Source organism: Eschrichtius robustus, chromosome 1 (assembly GCF_028021215.1).
Source record: "Eschrichtius robustus isolate mEscRob2 chromosome 1, mEscRob2.pri, whole genome shotgun sequence".
NCBI lineage: Eukaryota > Metazoa > Chordata > Mammalia > Artiodactyla > Eschrichtiidae > Eschrichtius > Eschrichtius robustus.
This window is the reverse complement of record NC_090824.1, coordinates 128719174-128741806: the sequence shown is the minus strand read 5'-3', so window position 1 is coordinate 128741806 and position 22633 is coordinate 128719174. Positions and strand designations below refer to the sequence as shown.

At 38.1% G+C, this 22633-nt stretch overlaps 1 protein-coding gene across 5 annotated transcripts in view; it reads right to left on the bottom strand.

Annotated features, from left to right (window-relative positions):
- Positions 1 to 22633, bottom strand: part of MAP2K5 (mitogen-activated protein kinase kinase 5) — a 263644-nt gene that overhangs the window by 160984 nt on the left and 80027 nt on the right. For all 5 annotated transcript variants that reach the window (XM_068554385.1, XM_068554405.1, XM_068554395.1 and 2 more), the window contains exons 9-11: positions 21140 to 21179; positions 9483 to 9551; positions 9309 to 9390 (exon numbers count right to left, since the gene is read on the bottom strand). In XM_068554385.1, coding sequence (XP_068410486.1) covers positions 9309 to 9390; positions 9483 to 9551; positions 21140 to 21179 — 191 coding nt within the window. The remainder of the gene's footprint in view (positions 1 to 9308; positions 9391 to 9482; positions 9552 to 21139; positions 21180 to 22633) is intronic.

The following is a 22633-nucleotide window of genomic DNA, read 5'->3' as shown; positions in this document are numbered from 1 at the left end:
CCTGAGCTGGCTCACCGACATTAAAGTCTCTGCTAAAATGCCACTCCCATAAAGAAGCCATCCCTTGGACCTAGAGACTGTCATACAGAGTGAAGTAAGTCAGAAAGAGAAAAACAAATATCGTATATTAACGCACATATGTGGAATCTAGAAAAATGGTACAGATGGACCAGTTTGCAAGGCAGAAATAGAGACACAGATGAAGAGAACAAACCTATGGACACCAAGGGGGGAAAGTGGTGGGGGGGGTGAGGGTGGCAGTGGCGGGATGAACTGGGAGATTGGGAACGACATATATACACTAATATGTATAAAATAGGTAACTAATAAGAACCTGCTGTATAAAAAATAAATAAATAAAATAAAATTTTTTTAGTTAAAAAAAAAAAAAAAAAGAAGCCATCCCTGACCGTCCTATATAGCAGCAGTCCCCAAACTTTTTGGCACCAGGGACCAGTTTTGCAGAAGGCAATTTTTCCACGGACGGTGGGGTGTGGGGATGGTTCAGGTGGTAACGTGAGCAATGGGGAGCAGTGGGGAGAGGTGGGGAGCGATGGGGAGCGGCAGATGAAGCTTCGCTTGCTCGCCTGCCGCTCACCTCCTGCTGTGAGGCCCGGTTCCTGACAGGCTGTGGACCAGCACTGGTCGATGGCCCGGAGGTTGGGGACCCCTGCAGTATAGCACCTCCTCTCCTTGTTAGTCATCATCTACCTTGCTTTAGGTTCTAACTAGACTTATCCCTCTCTGAGAGTGTACTGTATGTTTCTTGTCTCCCCTTCTAGAATTTAAGCCCCATACCAACAGGGATTAAGTCTTGTTCACTGTTGTCCCCCAAGTTTAGAACAGTGTCTGAAAGAAAGTGCTCAATTACTACTTGGAAATAAACAACTAATATAAGACTAAAATAAATAATGAGAATTTACACTAACAGACCAGAACTAGGGTTGAGACAAAGTTGTCAAGAAGTTTAACTGAGATAGGAAGGGAAGAGAAGGAATGATAGAGGATGGCACATAGTTTTTGGTCCATGTATTTTTGAGGAATATTTTGTTTATTACAGAGAGAATGAAGGTCCAAAAGAGAGAGGGTGGTTAATGGAGAAACTCCACCAAGGGGATGCACATGTAAAGGGACTGACCTTAAACAGCTTTTCATGTGAGAGGTGCATCAGGTGTGTGCAGTTGTTGCTAAGCTATAGGTGGAAAAGCAAGGAATTATGAGAGCTCATACCTGATGGTCTATGTTGTCTCTAAATGAGAAAGAGGTAGGTAAAATCTGGGGGAGGGTAATAAAGTTTTATAGGAGCTGATGTGGGAAATAGCAGAGAAGATGGGAATGGGGGAACAAAACTTAAGAAGTAGGAAATTTTAGTGTTCAGGGACCAGTTAGGGTGGAGTAAAGGGAAGCTGCCAACAGCAGTAGGAGAAGGGCTTCAGGCAGCTCAAGAGAGTGAGGAGTCTCAAAAAAGAGGTTAAATATAGGTTATAAAGTGAATATTTTAAGATAAGGACTTAAAGTATTAAAATGTAACTAAAAGGTGACATCACTGAAAACAGCAGGGTAAGGTCCTCTGAAAATTCTCTTCTCCACAAAAGCAATGAAAAAACAGACAAAAATTGTCAGAATCAACTTGTTCAGAACTCTTGAAATTAGCCAAAGGATTGTAGCACCCCAAAATTGTTTATTCAGGACAACGCTTGAATCTTGGTAAGAAAAGCAAGCTTTGTGGCATTTTTACTTGCCCTATTCCCACTGCCTGATCTCCAGCTTCAGTGCAGCCTTGAAAACCAGCAGCCTGCCATCACAGTAAACTCCAGCAGCCTGATAGCCACTGCACAGGCAGAACTGAGTTGGTGCTCCTTCATATCCACATTCTCATAAAAGTTTCACTTCTGACCTGTTTGGGGGTTCCCTGGAAGACCCCACTTGCAATGCTGTCTTTATTTACACCTTATACAAAAAAACCTTTTCCTTAGGGGCATTTACTGGAAACAATTAGAAGCAATCAATTAACTCTGTAACTTACTGAGGTGGCCGATAACAGTTTAGGTAAACAATAGGCTAACCAAAAGTCTTAAAAGGAAAAGCTGGGGAATGAGATGTCAATAGAGGCTTTGAGGGACTTCCCTGGTGGTGCAGTGGTTAAAAGTCTGCCTGCCAATGCAGGGGACACGGGTTCGAGCCCTGGTCTGGGAAGATCCCACATGCCGTGGAGCAACTAAGCCCGTGCACCACGGCTACTGAGCCTGCTCTCTAGAGCCCGCAAGCCACAACTACTGAGCCTGAGTGCCACAACTCCTGAAGCCCGCACGCCTAGAGCCTGTGCTTCAACAGAAGCCACTGCAACAACAGAAGCTACCGCAAGGAGAAGCCCGTGCACTGCAACAAAGAGTAACCCCCACTCGCCACAACTAGAGAAAGCCCGTGCACAGTAACGAAGACCCAACGCAGCCAAAAATAAATAAATAGATTTATTGGAAAAAGAAAAAATAGAGGCTTTGAAAAGCTGCAACATATTCTTGGGAATCTAGGATATATGCATGCACAAGGCCATGTGCATGCTCAGGAAGGCCTGGAGGAGGCTTTCAGCAGTCACCTTGGGCTGAACATGAGGCTCAGCACAAGCAGGAAGCAAAGACTAAGGCAGAGTTATCAACTGGTGGGACAGTACTAGACTTATTCCTCTCTGAGAGTGGGAGAGTACTGAAGGTGTGCCCCAACACGCTCAGAACCCTTCAGCAAAGACTGGGAGACTTATTAGCCCCAGGCATTTAAGGAAATCTTTGTCTAATCATTAGCTGACCAGTGAGCTAACTGAAAGAGGCTTCAGTGGCTATACACTGGAGACAGAAACACTACAGAATAGTTTACTATTCTGTAAACTATTCTGAAAAGTCACTAAACAAACATATCCAACAAAAACAAACCCTGGGGATGAGGGAGAATCTGATTTCTAGAGTTAACACATTATATAATTTAAAATATCCAGTTTTCAACAATAAAAGAGACATGTAAAGAAACAAAAAGGTATGACCCATACACAGGAACAAAAGCAATTAACAGAAACTGTCCCTAAAAAAGCTCAGATGTTGGACTTACTGGAAAAAAAATCTTTAATCAGCTATGTTAATATACATCCATATAACTAAAGGAAACCGTCTGTAAGGAACTAAAGTATGAGGATGATGTCTTCCCAAATACAGGCTATCAATAAAGAGGCAAATTACACACCCTCCCAAACATACACATATACATACATATACATATATATACACACATATATACAAACCCCTCTCTCACTATCCCTCTCTCTCTCTCTCTGTGTATATATATATATATATATATACACACACACAGATATATAAAATAAAGTATGGAGCAAAGCTTTTGTACGCTACTGAAAGGAAGTTGATATTAATCTGATAAGTTGTTGATATTAATCTGAATAAGTTAAGATGATAACTGTAATCTCTAGGGAAACCAAACATACACCTTAAAAATATAGTAAAAGAAACCACAAGATAATTTAAACAGTACATTAGAAAATATCTATTTAATATAAAAGAAAGCAGTAATGAAGGAACAGAAGAACATAAAAGAAGACTTAAAGAAAACAAGTAGTAAAATGGCAGATATAAATTCTAGCTTGTCATTAATTACATTAAATGTAAATGAATTAAACACTCTAACTGAATGAGAGACTGACAGAATGGATAAAAAAATTATCCAACTCTATGCTGCCCATAGGTGATGCACTTTAGATTCAAAGACCCAAATAGGTTGAAAATAAACAATGGCAAAAGACATAACAAGCAAACAGTAATCGATAGGGAACCGGAATGACTATACTAAATTAGACAAAATAGACTCTTAGGCAAATGCTGTGACTACAGACAAACACATTTTATAAAGATAAAACAGTCAATTCATCAAGATGATATAACAATTACAAACATACATGCACCTAACAACAGAATGCCAAAATATGTGATGCATAAACTGACAAAACTGAAGGGAGAAACAGACAACCAAAAAAATACCCCATTTCAATACTCACTTTCAACAGCAGATAGAACAATTTGCACTAAAGATTAACAAGGAAATAAAATACTTAACTCCATAAACCAACTAGTCCTGACAGACATCTCAAGAACACTCCACCCAACAACAGCAGAATACATTTTTCTCAGGTGCACATGGAACATTCTCCAGGACAGACAATATTTTAGGGCATAAAACAAATCTCAATAAATTTAAAAGGACTGAAATCATACAAAGCATGTTCTCTGACCTCTAAGGAATATTAGAAATCAGCAACAGAAGGACAAATTCAATGTGGAAAATGACACACTCCTAAATAAAAATGGGTCAAAAGAGAAATCACAGGGATTATCTTTGTGGGGAATTAGAAAACACTTCGAGATAAATGCAAATGAAAAAAACAATATATCAAAACTTCTAGAGTGCAGCTAAAGAGGTGCTTACAGGGACATGTATAGCTGCAAACACCTACATTAAATAAGAAAGATCTCAAATCAATATCCTAACTTCACAGCTTAAAAATACAGAAAAATAGGAGCAAACTAAAAACAGAGCTAGTGGAAATTAATAAGTATTAGACCAGAAATTTAACACAATAGAAAAACAACAGAGAAACATCAAAGAAATCAAGAGTTGGTTTTTGAAAAAGACAAAGAAACTGATCAACTTTTAGCTACCCTGACCAAGAGAAAAAGGGATAAGACTCAAATTAATAAAATCTGGAATGAAAGAGAGAACATTAACACTGACTTTACCAAAATAAAAATGATTACAAAGGAATACTAGGAATAATTGTTTACCAACAAATTAGATAATCTAGATGAAATGAACAAACTTCTAGAAAGCCACAAAGTACCAAAACTGACTCAAGAAGAAATAGAAATTCTGAATAAACCTATAACTATAACTAATAAAGATACTGGTTGGTAATTTAAAAAACTACTCACAATATTACTCAATCTTAAAAAGAAAGTAAATTCTGACATATGCTACAACATGGGTAAATCTTGAGGACATTATGAAAAGTGAAACAAGCCAGTCCCAAAAAGACAAATACTGTGCAAGTTCACTTAGCTGAGGTATCCAGAGTAGCCCAACTCATACAGACAGAAAGTAGCATATTCGCTACCAGGGGTTGGGAGTAGGAGGCAAAGGAGAGTTATGGCTTAATGGGTACAGGGTTTCAGTTTCGCAAGCTGAAAAGAGTTCTGGAGATGGACGGTGGTGGTTGCATGGTAATGTGAATGCACTTAATGCTGCTGAACTACACACTTAAAAATGGCTAATATGGTAAATTATGTGTGTATTATACCACAGTTTTTGAAAAACTTTTGGGAAAGACAGTCTTATGTACACAGTCTTGCTAATCCTACTTGCCCACATAAGAATGGGCCTTGGGGCTGGAACACTTGCTTACCAAGAGATAAAGAGGCCACACAACCTGTGCTGGGTTTATCTCCTTGTTTTGGAATATCTTTCCCTGTTTTAGGCTCAATGTGTACTCCTTTGTCCTGATTAAGCATGTGCATCAATGGACCTTAGGCATACCTCCAGCTTTCAGTATTTCTGACTCCAGGGGAGTAGGGCAGAGTTGGGGGGTACTTTTGCTGCAACACAGATGGGTATGTGCAGGCCAACTGCCCTGCACAGACTGCCAGGAGGGACCTGCTGTTGGCCATTGGGAACTGACACCCACTTCTAAAGCTGATCTTGCTCTCTTTTTTTTTTTTATGTGAGTAAAGCATTGTTTAATCCAGTGCTTGATTGTACTGTTTTTCTTGGCAACTCCAATACCAAGATGCAGTGGGCAGCAGTGCTTGGACTTCTCCTAATGATAGACAACAAACGCCACCTGACCACAAAAACTACTCACAAAGAAAACCCCAGGACCAGATGGCTTCACCGGTGAATTATACCAAACGTTTTAAGAAGAATTAACATCAATCTTTCACAAACTCTTCCAAAAAAGCAGAAGAGGAGGGAACACTGTCCAACTCATTCTTTGAGGACAGAATTATCCTGATATCAAACTCACACAATGACATTACAAGAAAAGAAAACTACAAACCAATATCACTTAAGAATATGGATGTAAAAATCCTCAACAAAATACTAGCAAATTGAATCCAGAAACATATAAAAAGGATTATACAGGACTGATTCAATATGCAAAAATCTATTCATGTAATACACTGTAAGTATGGAATAAAGGACAAAAAAACACATGATCATTTCAATAGACAAAAAAAGCACTTGACAAAATCTAATGCCAATTTATGATAAAAATACTCAACAAACTTGATAAATGACATCTACCAAAAACCCAGAGCTAACATCATACTTAATGGTGAAAGACGGAAAGCTTCCCTTCTAAGGAGCAAAAGAAGGATGTCTACTCTCACTACTTCTATTCAACACTGTACTGAGGGACCTCCCTGGTGGTCCAGTGGTTAAGAATCCGTCTTGCAATGCAGGGGACACCGGCGCAATCCCTGGTCAGGGAACTAAGATCTCACATGCCGCGGGGCAATTAAGCCTGCGCGCCACGACTAGAGAGCCCTTGCGCTGCAACTAATGACCCTGCGCGCCACAACTAGAGAGAAGCCTGTGCACTGCAACAAAGAGCCCACGTGCCACGACGAAGGATCCTGGGTGCTGCAACTAAGACCCAATGCAGCCAAAAAATAAATAAATAAATATTTTTTAAAAAAATTAAAAAAAAACAAAACAAAAAACCACTGTCCTGAAAGTTTTAGCCAGGGTAATTAAGCAAGAAAAAGAAAAAAAGACATCCAAAATGGAAAAGAAGATGTAACACTACCTCTATTTTCAAATGACATGATCTTCTATATGGAAAACCCTAAGGAATCTATAAAAACCTATTAGAGTTTAAGGAACAAGTTTAGCAAACTGAATGCAAACTGGTGTAAAATGGAATGGAACAGTTTGGCAGTGTTAAACCATAGAGCTACCATACAACCCAGCAACTCTACTCCTACTGACATACTCAAGAGAAGTGAAAACATATGTCCACAAAAAACTTGTACACAAAAGTACATGGCAGCATCATTCACAAATAGCCAAAAAATGGAAACATCACAAATGCCCATCACTGATGAATGAGTAAAGAAAATGTGGTGATCTATACAATGGACTATTATGCAGTCATAAAAAGTAATGAAGTACTGATAAATTTTACAACATGGGTGAACCTTGAGAACATTATGCTAAGTGAAAGAAGCCAGACACAAAGGCCACATACTGTACGATTCCACTTATCTAAAATGTCCAAAATAGGGAAATCCATAGAGACAGAAAGTAGATTAATGGTTGCCAGGGACTAGAGGGAAGAGGGTATATGGAGTGACTACTAATGGGTAGGGAATTTGTTTCCAGGGTGATAAAAATGTTTTGGAATTAGTGGTGATGGTTACACAATCTTGTGAATATACTAAAAACCACTGAACTGTACACATTAGAAGGACGAATTTTATGGTATTTGAACATACCATCTTAATAAATACATTTTTTTTTTTTTTTAATTTTTATTTATTTATTTATTTATTTTTATTTTTGGCTGTGTTGGGTCTTCGTTTCTGTGCGAGGGCTTTCTCTAGTTGCGGCAAGCAGGGGCCACTCTTCATCGCGGTGCACGGGCCTCTCACTATCGCGGCCTCTCTTGTTGCGGAGCACAGGCTCCAGACGCGCAGGCTCAGTAATTGTGGCTCACGGGCCTAGCTGCTCAGCGGCATGTGGGATCTTCCCAGACCAGGGCTCGAACCCATGTCCCCTGCATTGGCAGGCAGATTCTCAACCACTGCGCCACCAGGGAAGCCCAATAAATACATTTTTTAACGTAACAAAAATTGAGGATTCAAAAAAGGATGATGAAAAGTCATAAAGTAATGACATGTACTGGCTCTATGAACCCACTTTTTCTAGTCAGTCTCCTTGAATACTAATTGTCATACTTCCCATATGTTTGTAAGACTTTTAATTCTTGACATCTACTATAACTAATTTAGAACACATTATTATAGTAAAAAGGTATCAATGATGGCCCATTAAAAAGTCTTGTGGGGGGCTTTCCTGGTGGTGCAGTGGTTAAGAATCCGCCTGCCAATGCAGAGGACACGGGTTCGAGCCCTGGTCCAGGAAGATCCCACATTCTGCGGAGCAACTAAGCCCGTGTGCCACAACTACTGAAGCCTGCGCACCTAGAGCCCGTGAGCCACAACTACTGAAGCCCATGAGCCTAGAGCCCGTGCTCCGCAACAAGAGAAGCCACTGCAATGAGAAGCCCGTGCGCCGCAATGAAGAGTAGCCCCTGCTCACCGCAACTAGAGATAGCCCACGCACAGCCAAAAAAAAACCAAAGTCTTGTGGGGAATGAACTAATTGTATTATTAATATACTGAGAATCCCCCAAATGAACTAAGTATATTTTTTAAATGTTGAGGGTTTTTTTTTTGGCCATACTGCTCGGCTTGCAGGATCTTAGTTCCCCAACCAGGGATTGAACCCCGGCCACGGCAATGAAAGTACTAAGTCCTAACCACTGAACCACCAAGGAACTCCCAAATGTTGAGTTTTAATGAGCTAGACATTAAAAAATTGAATATGTGAAATTTAAAGACTGCTTTGATTTCAAATAGGTAAACAATAACAATGATGACATCATTTTACTGATAGGGTACCAAGAAATTTGCATTTTGCCAAAATATTCAGATCAAAAAAGATTTATCAAAATAGAAATGAATAAAAAATAAAGGAAGGAAGGAAAGGGCTAGAGTCCAAAGAAAACTAAACACATCTTGGCTAAACAGCTGTGTTGGAAAAAAATTTCTTTTCTTGCAATTAAGAACCGATTTCTTTCTAAAAGACACAGGACATTGTGTTAATAGATTTCTTTAAAAGAAAATCTGTTTTGGCTATTGAAACATTAAAAGAACAGAGCATCTGTTTTGCAAGTGAAGACAGATTGTATGGAAGAATCAAGTACCAAACCACCGATTAGACTAGTATTTAATCTGTTCTACTTAAATTTTCAATAAAAGTAAATGAAATTACATTCTTGAAATTATGGCTCGGCTATAAATATTTAACAACAGGAACCCTTAACACTAAGATGTTTTAGAGCATAAAGGAGGTAATTATTAGTACATTTTCATTATTTTTAATTCTACTTGATACCTACATCAAAACCAGGTTTTAAAGCACTCTAATCCCAAAATCACTTTTAAAGTATTATAAAAGGGAAAACTCACCATCCATGAATTCTGTACATATTGAAATTCTGTTTTCCACGAAAAATGCACCATAAAACCCTATGATATATGATGAATCACACTGTAACAAAAATAAGACAAAAGTAGTTAATAGCCTGCAAGCCAATACCACAGGCATACTTTATAAGGAAAAATGACCAAGAAAAAAATTACCTTATAAAGAATTTCCAATTCAGACATAATTTGCTTCTGAAGTTCCAGTGTAATATCTAGTAGTATGACCTAAATATATAAAGGAATCAACATTCACACATTTATTCACCTTTAAATTAAATGGTCATATTCATTGTGAAATATAAAAACTAAAAAATATGGTGTTTCCTCTATTCATTCCACCTCTCTCCTCCCCACCACAACCTCCAGTAATACAAACTGTGTCCACATCTGTCTAACACTTTGTATTGGGGGAGGTGGTATAGAAGTGATTGATGGGATCAAAGAAAAAGCCAGGTCTCAAAGGTCAGTATTAACAGCTTTAAAAGTCAGTTAAGTTATAACACCCTTAATTTACACACCCTATTTTGGTCACGTTGGTTATTTTGAGAAGAGGAAGATCGTAATGACCTTGAAACCATTAAAAAAATAATTGTCTTGTAATTCACACACTGGGCAAAAGCAGAGAGAATAATGAGTAAAAATAACATTTAAAGTAGATTTTTAGTTATGAGAGAAATAAGGAGTTTTAAAAATACGTCAGGTTTTTATATTCTTCCAGGTGGGTAATCTTTCTTTGCCAAAACTGTTATAAAATGTTGGAGCTTGAAGGAACCTCAGAAATGATTTCATCTAATTCCCTTCTTTTTTAAAAATTAATTAATTAATTTTGGCTGCATTGGGTCTTCGTTGCTGTGCACGGGCTCTCTCTAGTTGTGGTGAGCGGGGGCTACTCTTCATTGCAGTGCATGTGCTTCTCATTGCGGTGGTTTCTCTTGTTGCAGAGCACGGGCTCTAGGCAAGCAGGCTTCAGCGGTTGCAGCACGTGGGCTCAGTAGTTGTGGCACATGGGCTTAGCTGCTCTGCGGCATGTGGGATCTTCCCGGACCAGGGCTCGAAACCATGTCCCCTGCACTGGCAGGCGGATTCTTAACCACTGAGCCACTAGGGAAGTCCCTAATTCCCTTCTTTTAGAGGAAGAAACCAAGGTTCTGAGGAGTCATGAGGCCCAGCAATGTCAGGGCCCCTCCCTGATTCCAAGGACCATGCACTTTCCAGTATGCCCTGAGGCTTTATGGTTTTCCTTAAAATATCAACCACTGAGTCAAATTCATAACATAGAAATGTACAATGGTGTATTTATAAACTTACCTAGAACAAATTCTAGTTTATTTCAAACACTTATTTTTTTAAGAAAGAAGACCGTCAACCATTCAAATTTTACTTAGCATTTCCTGTGAAGCCAATTCAAGGGAAATTGTTTTTTACTTAAAATAGACAGTGATGATAATAAAATAACTGGAAGATAATTTCTAAGATTTGTGGCAGAGTTTCTGACTCTAGACATTTCTAGATAAAAACTTAACATTCAGGATTACCAGTAATAGTCTAATTAAACACCATCCAACACTGAACCACATTTTGTATTACAATGGCAGAATATGTGTGTGTGTGTGTGTGTGTATACACACACACACACATATATATATAATCAATACTGGAGGAAAAAACATAAATTTTGAATTGCAAACTGCTGATAGAGCAAGGAAGGAAAAGGATAATCTCTAAAACACATATTTTATAGTCCTGACATCCATTGGGGGGAGGATAAAATGAGTACAAAAAGGCATAGCAGTTTCTATCAAGAGTTTGCTTTAGGGTTATTTGTAAAAGCTCTGACTAAAACTAGACTGTAAGTGTAATGCAAAACTGCCAAGAAGCATTTAAACATTTCTCCCAATCAATAGTCATTTGCCACAATATTCACTTACATTTTTGTTCCTGTATAAAATTTAGCAACAAAATTAATTCATCTAGTGTTGTTTTAATTCTATGCCATAGAATATTAGAGCTATTCACCCTACTATGTCAAGTACAGGGAATCTTTCAACCTGAAAAACTCTGCTAAAAGGAGTAAGGTATTATTTACCTTAAAGCAGTGGTTCTCAACCTTGGCCTCACATTATAATTACCTTTATATCTAGGTGTTTATATAAATATATAAGGACACTTCTAACAAATCCTGATGCACAGGGCTTACTCCAGAATAAGGGAATCAGAATCTCTAGGGTTGGGCCCACATCTCTGCATTTTTAAAAAATTTCCCAGATGATTTGTAACCCACAGTAAGGTTGAGAATCCCTTATATAAGGTTTAAAAAAATGCCGTTTATCCAGTGTTTAGCATGACTAACTACTAAGATATATTGCACCTCCAGGCCCCCAATCAAGAAACAACATGATTCCACAAGGCTAACCAAAACCTTGTTATTAACCCAAAACTACCAGCTATGAACATATTCTCTTCACAGAGAACCTTAATTGGGCTCCTATGGCCTCAAATAAAGTTAAAATTCTAGCACGACAGTCAAGGAATTCTTTCACAGTCTACCTCCAACTTGTTATTCTAGCTCCTTCTCCCACTACTCCTTACCACAAACCCAATCTACATGTAAAACCAGATGATTTCTACCGGTCCACACGCATGTCCTGTGCTTTCCCCCATGCTGTTCCCTCCACTTGAGGTGTCTTCCTTGCTCCATTCCACAGTCACTCGCCATAAAACCTTTCCTATCCTTTAGATACAGCTTGAATGCCACCACCACCTCCACAAAGCCAGCCCCAAAGCCCTCCATCAGATCCTTTATCTTTTCCCTTATCACAAGCTGCCTTTAGCATTCATGCCTCATCTCCTAAAAACAGAAGCCTAGAGAGTACAGAGTGGTTGTAAGCCCCAGAATGGCAACGACTAAGTCTTGTGCATTTTTCTCTGGTCCCCTCCCCCCATATCCAGCACCCAGCCCAGGGTCTTACTCAAGTGGTGCCCATTAAGTGATGTGGGACTTAATTAAAGTACTCCTTACAAACATAATCCTACAAATAAGAAGCTATTTCTAGACAGGAAGGAAATGAATTGCCTGATTTCTATAACTGAATTTAAAACCAAAGACATAAACACCAAAATAAATAAAATTGCCACACTGGCCTAACATGTAGAAAGTAACACCGTATTTGTGGGACCGATCCATTGCACCCTAATAGGTCTTGATCATTCTTGGAATTTGCTATAGTCCAGAATAGTGGAGATTCCATAATGGTAAAAAAGTGAAAATGTAATTTCTGGGAACTTGAGAGGGCAAGTAAAATCTACCCTAAAATGGAAAAATTGGAAAAAAAAGCATGGTGAATACTAATTTTTTTTTCTGAAGAACAAAGAAAGCATGAACTCCTTAAGTCTTCATGATTATTTTTTTTTCTCCTTAGGAAGAGCTTAATTTTTCAAACCGGAAAGAATTTGAACATGAAGCATTTCCTGGAGAAAGGGTTAAGTGAGAAACTGAAATACCTGAGTGCATTTCCGCTGCTCTCCACTACACCTCCAGGACAAATAAGGATGAGTTGTCAGGTTAAATATAAGCAGTCAAGTGACTGAATTATAATTTACTCTGTGCTCAATTTAAATTAGTGTGAGGCTATTAAAATATACAGTATAAATACGGCAATTCATCACAAGCTGTCATGGATGACTTCATTTATTTGCTGGAGTGGCACACACTCCACTAAAGGGAAGGAGAGCAAAATCACAGGTCAAATTAAGCCGCTATTCTGTTTTAATTTGCTTATTTAATCTGTGGCGACATAATTGTCTTTTACAGTATGTACAACTCAGAAAGGAAATTTGGGAGGATTACAGTCAGTATACAAATGATTAATCAAATGGTCCATTTAAATGCTAGTTTAAAAGCAGCAGAAACCCAAAGCAGTCAAAGAATGATAATCAGCACATGCTACATACAAGGCTAAGTTTCCTGGAAGATGGATTTTTCCCAATTAGAAAACATACAATACTGGGGAATCTACTAAGCTCTACTCTTTTAAAGATTTTATAGACTACATTAACGGTATAAAAAGGTTCTGTTTGCAAGATGGCTAACAGTATTTTTATTTGTTTTCTGCTCTACTTGCTTGCAATCGTCTTGCTTAACTACATTCCTCCCCCGCCGCCCACCAAAAGCTAGTTAGAAACACATACTCATATTCAGTCATCGAATACTTATCTTTGAAATAGCATTAGTATCATTTTCAAAGTACTCTCTTTGAGGCAAATTTTTTTCTAAACTCAGTGATATAAAATAAAAATTCAAGATACTTCTATTCTTCCCAAAATTCAACTTTCTTTTTATAATATCTGAAATGATATTTTCCCACCTTTGAAGTCTAAAGAGGTAAACACTAATACGCTTAGACATTGCAATATTCTTTAGACAAAAAAGTCTAGAAAATAAGAACATTTACAAGTACAAAAATTAGAAATATTTTGAGTAGGAAGAGAAAAGTAACAGATTTTCAAGGACTCTCATCTAATTGCTCCCAAAGACATTCAAACTATGGGTCCAAATGACCATTTGACTTGGAAAATTAAATTTCCCTCATCATTCTATGCAGGCATCAGAGCCCTGCAGGTGATTCTGTTTAGACAAGGACTGTGATTTGCTGCTCTTCGCAATCCCTTTGTGACACCAGGCAGCCCCGTTTCACAGCTGAGGTCACTGAGAGGTTCAAGTGACATGCTTGAAGTCACACAAAAGTCAGGAGGGGGTCAGGAAAGGACCAAAGGCACTTCTAACTCTTAACCTTTCATTTCACCCTTTAATATAAAAAAAAAGCTAAGAAATACTCTGGGTGAGAGCAATGGTCCATACAAAGAACACTATGGGATATTTTGTATGTGAGCTGAACCTACTTCCAGGATGTTACTTCAAAAGATGAATGAATGAATTAAAGAACAAACGACAGAATAAAATTTATTTATTCAGTTAGTCAGTCAACTAATTATGTGTTGAACATCTAGTCATTACAAGATGTTCAGTGCTCTGTACTAGGCCCTATATGCAAGGTTCTACGTGAATCAACGAGTAAGACAAGGAGCTAAATAAGATCTGTTCCCCACTTACAAAGAGATTTCAGTGTAATAGGGGAAATGTACATGTATACTAATAGCAAAATACAAGGCACTATGTGATAACACCCATTAAGAGACACATACAGAGAATTCTAGGGAGGTTCAAAGGAGAAGGTGAATGTGAGTGATAGATATACCAGATGTGACAGGATTTATTCAAGTAAGTTCAATGGAAGAGCAAGCTTTGGAGCTGACCCTTGAAGGGTGTTAAGTATTTTGATAGGTGGAGACATGGGTGAAGGCATTCTAATTAGAAAGAAATACATGAGTAAAAGTGTTGAAGTGAGAAACTACTTGGGTTCAGATAAGGCAATGAGTTCAACTTAAAAGAAGCACAGGATTCAGACACATAAGATAATGCTTTCAAAGTAGGCTGATGACCTATTGTGGAAGATCTTGAGTTCCATTCCACAGAGCTTTTACTTGGGAAGTAATGTAGGGCCTTTGAAGACTTTTGAGAAGGGAAGAGATGTGACTAGAACTATGCTTTAAGAAGCCAAGTCCAAGGGTAGCGAGCAGAAATACAGTACAGAGCATGGACTTGAGGCAAGACTTCCCTGAGTTCAAAGCCTGGTTCCATTACGTATTAGTTGTGGGACTATGTCACTTAACTATGCTGTGCCTCAGCTTCTGTGTCTTAAAATGAGGATCCATAATGGTAGTAACTGCAAAAGGTCATTGTGAGCATTAAACGAGGAAAATGTATGTAGAGTGCTTAGCACAGTACAAACGATCAATAAATGGGAGCTTCTATTTTTGAGAGAATAATTTAAAAAAGCTGGTCAACATGTCTGACAAGAGACAAAAACAAGCATCTGGATTTGCATGGTAACAAGAAAGGAAGAGATACTAAAAATTAAATAACAACAACAAAAAAAAACAAAACCAGAAAAATCAACAGGCTTCCAGACATTAGATATCAGCTAAAATGGGACAGTGATCCCTAAAGATGGAAAACAAATAAGATGAGTCCTATGACTGTTCAGCTTACTGACTAGACAAGAGTTTCCAGGCCCCTCCCTGCATGGGACCCCTGCATGGAACCCAGGGGGAGCTCAGCCACCTCCCTAAGCTGAGAGAACTGGGAGTCTGAGGAGGCCAAGGCAGCTAGAGTTCACTGGCAGAAGAGCAAAAGGAGACAGCTCCAGAGAGCTGCAGATGGCCCTGAAGTCTTCAGCTGAGTAACAACTAGCACGTGGATGTCAGGAAACTACCTGAGGCCAGGGAAAGAACCCCCAGAAAGAACCAGGAGAAACAATCTCCAAACCTCACACTAGGCAGAGTTTGTGTTCCCACCAGCCAGGATGGAAAACCTATATTTGCCAAGGCATTGAGGTAAAGTATTCAGAAGATTACTGCTTCAGCTGACTGGGGAAAATTAGTTCTAGACTAACCACTGGGATTGTCCCATCTCATAAAGCTTAAAAGTAAGTCTTGAAAGGATCAAACTGTTTCAGATTCACTAAACAGCATCTCAGAATAAAGCTCAAGAATATTTACAGGAATGAGCCTATGCCATATGACTGGCATCCAGTAAAAAATTATAAGGTATTAAAAAATACAACCCCAAATGGGGAGAAAAAGCAATCCGACAAAACTGACCCCCAAATGAAACTTATCATAGAATTAATAGGCAAGACCATTAATTCAGTTATCATAACTATATTCCACATATGCAAGAAGGTAGAAGAAAGATGGAGCATGTTAAGTAGAGACATGGAAGATGTAAAAAAGACCCATGTAAACTTCCAGGGATAAAAAGTACAACGTCTGAAATGAAAAACATACTGAACAAAATTAATAACAGATTAGACAACGCAGATGAAAGGACAAAAACCTGAACATGTGACAACAGAAACTATCCAAAAGTGAAACGTTAGAGAGAAAAAAAAGCCTAGAATAAACAAACAACAGAGTATCATTTTGCTATGGGACAACTTCAAGTGACCTAATATAAATGCGAGTTAAGTTCCCAAAGGTTGCGGGGGGCGGGGGGGATACTTGAAGAAATAACGGCTAAAATTTTTCCAACTTTAATGAAAACTAAAAATCCACAAATTTCCATCTCAACAAATCCTAAGTACATGAATCATGAGGAAAATTACATAAAACCTCACCATAATCAAATTGCATAAGATTAGCAATAAAAAAAATCTTAAAAGCAGTCAGACATATACACACTACCAAATGTAAAATAGATAGCTAGTGGGAAGCAGCTGCAAAGCACAGGGAGATCAGCTCGGTGCTTTGTGACCACCTAGAGGGGTGGGATAGGGAGGGTGGGAGGGAGACACAAGAGGGAGGAGATATGGGGATATATGTATATGTATAGCTGATTCACTTTGTTATAAAGCAGAAACTAACACACCATTGTAAGGCAATTATACTCCAATAAAGATGTTAAAAAAAGAGAAAAGCAGTCAGAAAAGACGTCAGTTCTAACGTACAGAGGAATAAAGATTTTAAATGACAGTAAGAATGAATGCAAGCCAGAAAACAGTGAAACAAAATCTTTAAACTACTGAAAGAAAAGGACGATTAACCTAGAATTCTATGTCTGGCAAAAATGTCTTCCAAAATTTAAAGTCAAATATACACTTTTCAAGACATGCAAAAGCTGAAAGTATTCATTGCCAGGACACTCATGCACTATAAGAAATGTAAAAGATGGGAGTCCTTCAGACAGAAGGAAAATGATACCAGACAGAAATGTGGATCGACACAAGGGAATAAAGAGCACGGAAAAAATGTGAGTAAATATAAACATTTTCTTACATTTAAAATGCCTTTAAAAGACAACTGTCTAAAGCAAAAACAGTAACAATGTATTCTGGAGTTTATAACATGAGTAAGTAAAATGTACGATAACCAAGGTGGGGATAAGGGAAATGAAAGTATACCATTGTAAAGTTCTCACACTATAGGTAAAGTGGCACAATATTACTTGAAGGTAGGGCTTCTCTGGTGGCACAGTGGTTAAGAATCCACCTGCCAATGCAGGGGACACGGGTTCGAGCCCTGGTCCAGGAAGATCCCACATGCTGCGGAGCAACTAAGCCTGTGTGCCACAACTACTGAAGCCCGTGTGCCTGGAGCCCGTGCTCCGCAACAAGAGAAACCACCGTAATGATAAGCCCGCGCACGGCAATGAAGAGTAGCCCCGCTCGCCGCAACCAGAGAAAGCCCACGCGCAGCAACGAAGACCCAACATAGCCAAAAATATATACATAAAAAATAAATTAAAATTACTTGAAGGTAGACTATGATAAATTAAAGATGTATACTATAAACTCTGAAGCAGCTGCTTAAAAAAAGGACATAACGGACAGAATAAATAGAAAACAAAGAGCAAACTGATACACTTAAATCTAACCATATCAATAATCACATGCAATGTAAATGATCTAAATATCTCAATTGAAAAACAGAGATTATCAGACTGGATTAAAATACAAGACCCAACTATATGCTGCCTACAACAAATCCATCCCAAATATAAAGATACAACAGGTTAGAAGTAAAAGGCTATATCATGCTAACACTAGTCAAAGTAAAGCTGGAGTAGCTATATTAATATCAGACAATGTTGATTTCAGAGCAAAGAATATTACCATGGATAAAGAAGATCACTTCTTAATGATAAAGGGGCCAATTCATCAAGAGGACATAACAATCCTAAATAACCTAACAGATCTTCAAAAGATATGAAGTAAAAAAATGATAGAACTTCAAGAAAAAATAGACAAATACACAATTGTTGCTGCAGATTTCAACACCCTTCTTTCTTGTTAATAGGACAAGTAGATAAAAAATCAGTAAAGATACAGAAATTTGGAAAAACACTAACAGCCAACTTAATCTAATTGACATTTATCCTACATCCTATACAACAGACTATACATTCTTTTCATGTGCACAGAGAAGACTTACCAAGATAAGTCATATTCTGGGCCAAAAAATAAACATCAATAAACTTAAAATAATTCCAGTTATACAAAGTATGTTCCCTGACCACAATGGATTTAAATTAGAAATCAGTAACAGAAAGATATCTGGAAAAATCCCCAAATATTTGGAAACTAAATAACACTCCTAAGATTTAATAAAAAACTCTGCCTGTTTTAAAGAAATGATACATTTCTTTCTCTTAGAATATGACTATTATATAAGCAAAAATGGTTTTTGCCTTCACTGCCAAGAAGCTCAGGGCTAAACAAAAAGTTTAAACACAATAAACATATCTACTCAAATCATTCATTCATTCAACTCAGTTTGAGCATCTAGTATGTGATTTTATAGAATCGAGGGATACAACACAATACAGTCCCTGCTCTGTAGCTCAGTTTTATGGGCAGGTCTAGTGAATAGTATATTTGTAAAGCCCTACTGTTTTCATTTGTTGAAAGTCTCTACTTTAACAGCTCTTTTTAAAATGTGTCCTTTCTTTAAAATTGCATTTAATCCTTTCCAGAAACAACTGTTAGCCACACCCAACTAAATAATCATGCAGAAGAATTTTAATATCAGCCTAGGTTAAACATAATTCAAAATGTATGAAATTATGAAAAATTATAATGCACTTGCAAGGCCAAATAGTAAGTTTTTGGGGGTGATTTATAGCAGTGCTCCCTTCTCCTGGAATAAATAACCTGAAGTTGACTGTCTTTAAATACACCACTGACAACCATCTAAAAGTTCTGACATTGGAGGAACAAACAGATAACTAGATAAAAAGGAAAACAGTGTTGGAGTTGGTGGAGGTGTCCTCTGAATGAAGAGGAGCTCAGAAGGTATAGCAAGAACAACCCAATGACGAGCTGGTACCACAGAGCTGTACTCAGTGAACTCAGGGGAAGACTGAGGTGGAACCTGGCCTCTACAGTACCTACCCTGGGAACTGTCTGGACTCCAGGGTCCTCCTCTTTAAAATGTGGGCCATGACAGATGATCTCTAAGGTCTCTTTCAGTTCTACAATTCTGTGAACCTAGTTTGGCTGGAATATCAAAGAAAATATCCCAAGAAGGAGCTCTGTGGTAATGCCTCACCAAAAGCTATTTGAGTTGTTAAAACTAGACTTGATAATACTCGTAACACATTCTAGGTGCTGTATTAAGTGTGGTATTGAAGACCTGAGTCTCAGTTTTGGTTTAACTTTACTAAAAGGTACAACCAATTGCAATTTAAGTGTTCTGATTCTTAGTTTCCTAGATAAGATAAAAAGATACAGAAATATATACTATGCAAGTATTGGGGAAAGAGACTGAATTCTCACTATGGTTAGCTAAGAAGGAATCTTGGAGGAGATGGACCTTGAAAGGATAGATGGAAATCAAAGGGATGGGCAACGGTAATAACTTATATAAAGGCTACAGGGTATAGCAGAAGACATGTGCTTTGGAGGCAGATGGATTTTGTTTTAAATTTTGGCCTTGGCTCTTCCATCTGTGTGATCTTGGACAATTCAGTTTTCTGAGTCTCAGTGTCCTCAAATCTAAAATAATAGGCTTACTTTATAGTTTTAAGGATTAAAGATAATAGCAATATAGAGTCTAGCACAATATCTGGCATATAGTAGTCATTCAAAAAATAAAAGCTTTCATTATTAAGGGCCCAGAGACAGAAGATAATGGGCATAACAGAAAGCAACATGCAGGTAAAGCAGAGGATGTGGTTGTAAAGGTAGGCAGGGGCCTATCTGTAGAGTGCCTAACCAATTTGCGGGGGAGTAAGGAACAAAGCAAGCCTGACTAGTTTGTTAGCTAAGAGCCCAGTTTGGAAGTGGAGTTCTATGGAGTTAATTTGAGGTAGTAAAGGTTTCAGTCAGAGGTGCAATTCAAGAGACTGCATTAGGGAAATCTGAGATAAAATGATGGGAAAATCAAGCACCAGCAGCCAATGCCAGAGATTAAATCCAAAGTAGCACGGGCAGGACTGGGAGCTTGAAGTGCGGCAGGGATGGGGTGTGACCATGAACACAACGGAAACAAGTAAGGAGCATCTAAGGTAGTTGCCTTGAAGATCCCTGAGTTACGTGCAGCTTCACTCTATTCGGGGTGTGGTGTGGTGTTAGGGTATCTCAGGATGCCGTAAAGATGTAAAGAAGCGAGGCAGACATCATAGGCTTTATGTTGTACACTGTTGGGGCTGGGGGAAGAGGGGTGCTAAGAGGGGTGTCAGATCGGGGATTCACCTTCTCAACTCCAGTGGCAGAGTGAAAGGTACAGTGAGGAAATTATTATAAAAGTCCAGGTAGGAGGTATGTGGGCCTGATACAAGGCCAAAGCGATGAGAACAGAAAGAAAGTTACACATGGACCCATTTCAGGGGAAATTTCTGACAGGATGTGGTGACTTACAGGATGTGGCAGATGAAGGAAAGAAAGGAGTGAATAACTACTAAGTTTTTGAACTGTACGATGAGGAAGACAGTGATGCCACTGAGCCGGGAACACAGAAAGAAGTGTAGGTGACGATGATGAGAAGAATCACAATTTGAGGAGCTTACAGCTGAGCATTCGGAGGCACCTGAAAGACGTGAATGTCACAACAGGGCCAGAGCTTCCATCACCCACCACCCAAACCTTAAAGCACTTCATTTCTTCTTTGACAATACCTGTGACTCAAGCTAAGGGGGCTTGGGGGCGGGGAGAGCATCAAAAATTTCATGAATTTCATAAAACTTATCCAGCACTTACCTTTACAGCTAATATTTTCCCACTTGGAACATGATGTGCTCTACGGAAAGAAAAAAAATAATACAATCACTTGGGATCACTAAACAACCTACCAAGTGCTTCAGGACATAAATGTAAATCTGAATACATCCTCAGCGAGGGGATATATGATACTTTCAAAGAACACTAATAACAGTAGTAATTTACATTTCTATTGAGCTTAATGGTTTACACAGTGACTCACTATGTAGTACCTTAAAATAACCCTCTGAGGTAATGCTGGTATTATTATACACTTTTTAGAGCCCAGAACTCTGAAGCATAGAGAAGTTAAGCAGTTCGCCCAATGGCACGAGTCAGTAAGAGGCAGAACTAGACATTAAACCCAAGTCTTCTGGCTCCAGATCCCTTACAACATACTGTCACTGTGTGTGCGTGGGTGTCTTCTACAGCTCTCTGCTAAGCACGGTACAGAGCCACATAAAATGGGAGGTTTCCCTTTTATCTCAGTTACATATACAGATAAACTACATCCCTACATTTCATCAAAATAATCTCAAAACACATGGCTTAAGATATAAATTCATGTACAAAGTCATAGAGTTACAAGGCTCAAGTATGAGGTTCATCTTTTCCTAAAGCTGGCATCTCTCGATATTTTTTTAAAAAGCTACAGAACAGAGGCAAGCTCAAATGATCAGATATAGTGAAATAATTACAATTTAAATCAAGCAATATGAATACATTCATTTATGAAAAAGAGTAAGAGAATAATGTTTGCAGAAATAAAATACCATTACATCTCATCAAGACCTTTTGTGTTGAAATGAAATGTGTATGCATGCACTGCAAGGAATGCACATTCTGACCAACTATCCAAAAACAATTTGCTTTATATAAAAATTTCAAAACAAACCAAATAACATAAACAAGCACTGTTATTACAAGTCCATATAGGTATAAAGAAACGAATTAGTTTGGAAGAACTAAAATCTTGCTCCAGAGAAGATTTTACATATTAGCCAAGATCCAACTGATCTTCCCCTCACCCAGTTAGTGTTAAGATGTAAGTGGGGTAGGGAAGATGTGAGGGAATGGAATTTAGCTTCTCAGGAATTCCCCATCCTTACATGCCAAGTTGCTAAATAAATTTACTGGGCTCCCAATTTTTACTGGGTAATGACCTAGTAGTAAACATTGTTCATTCCTTTTATTTTTTAATTGAGATATAACTGACATGTAATATTATATTAGTTTCAGGTGTACAACATAATGATTCAATATTTGAATATATTGTGAAATGATCACCACAATAAGTCTAGTTAACACCCATCACCACACAGTTACAAAAATTGCTTATTTCATAAAACAAAAACAAAACATATATTCCACTATTATCAAAATAAAAACATCATTTTCTGTTGTTTTGGCATAAATATTCATGTGGTTGCTCTGAAAATTTTTAACAGCTTTATTGAGGTATAATTATATATGGTAAAATTCACTTGTTTAAGT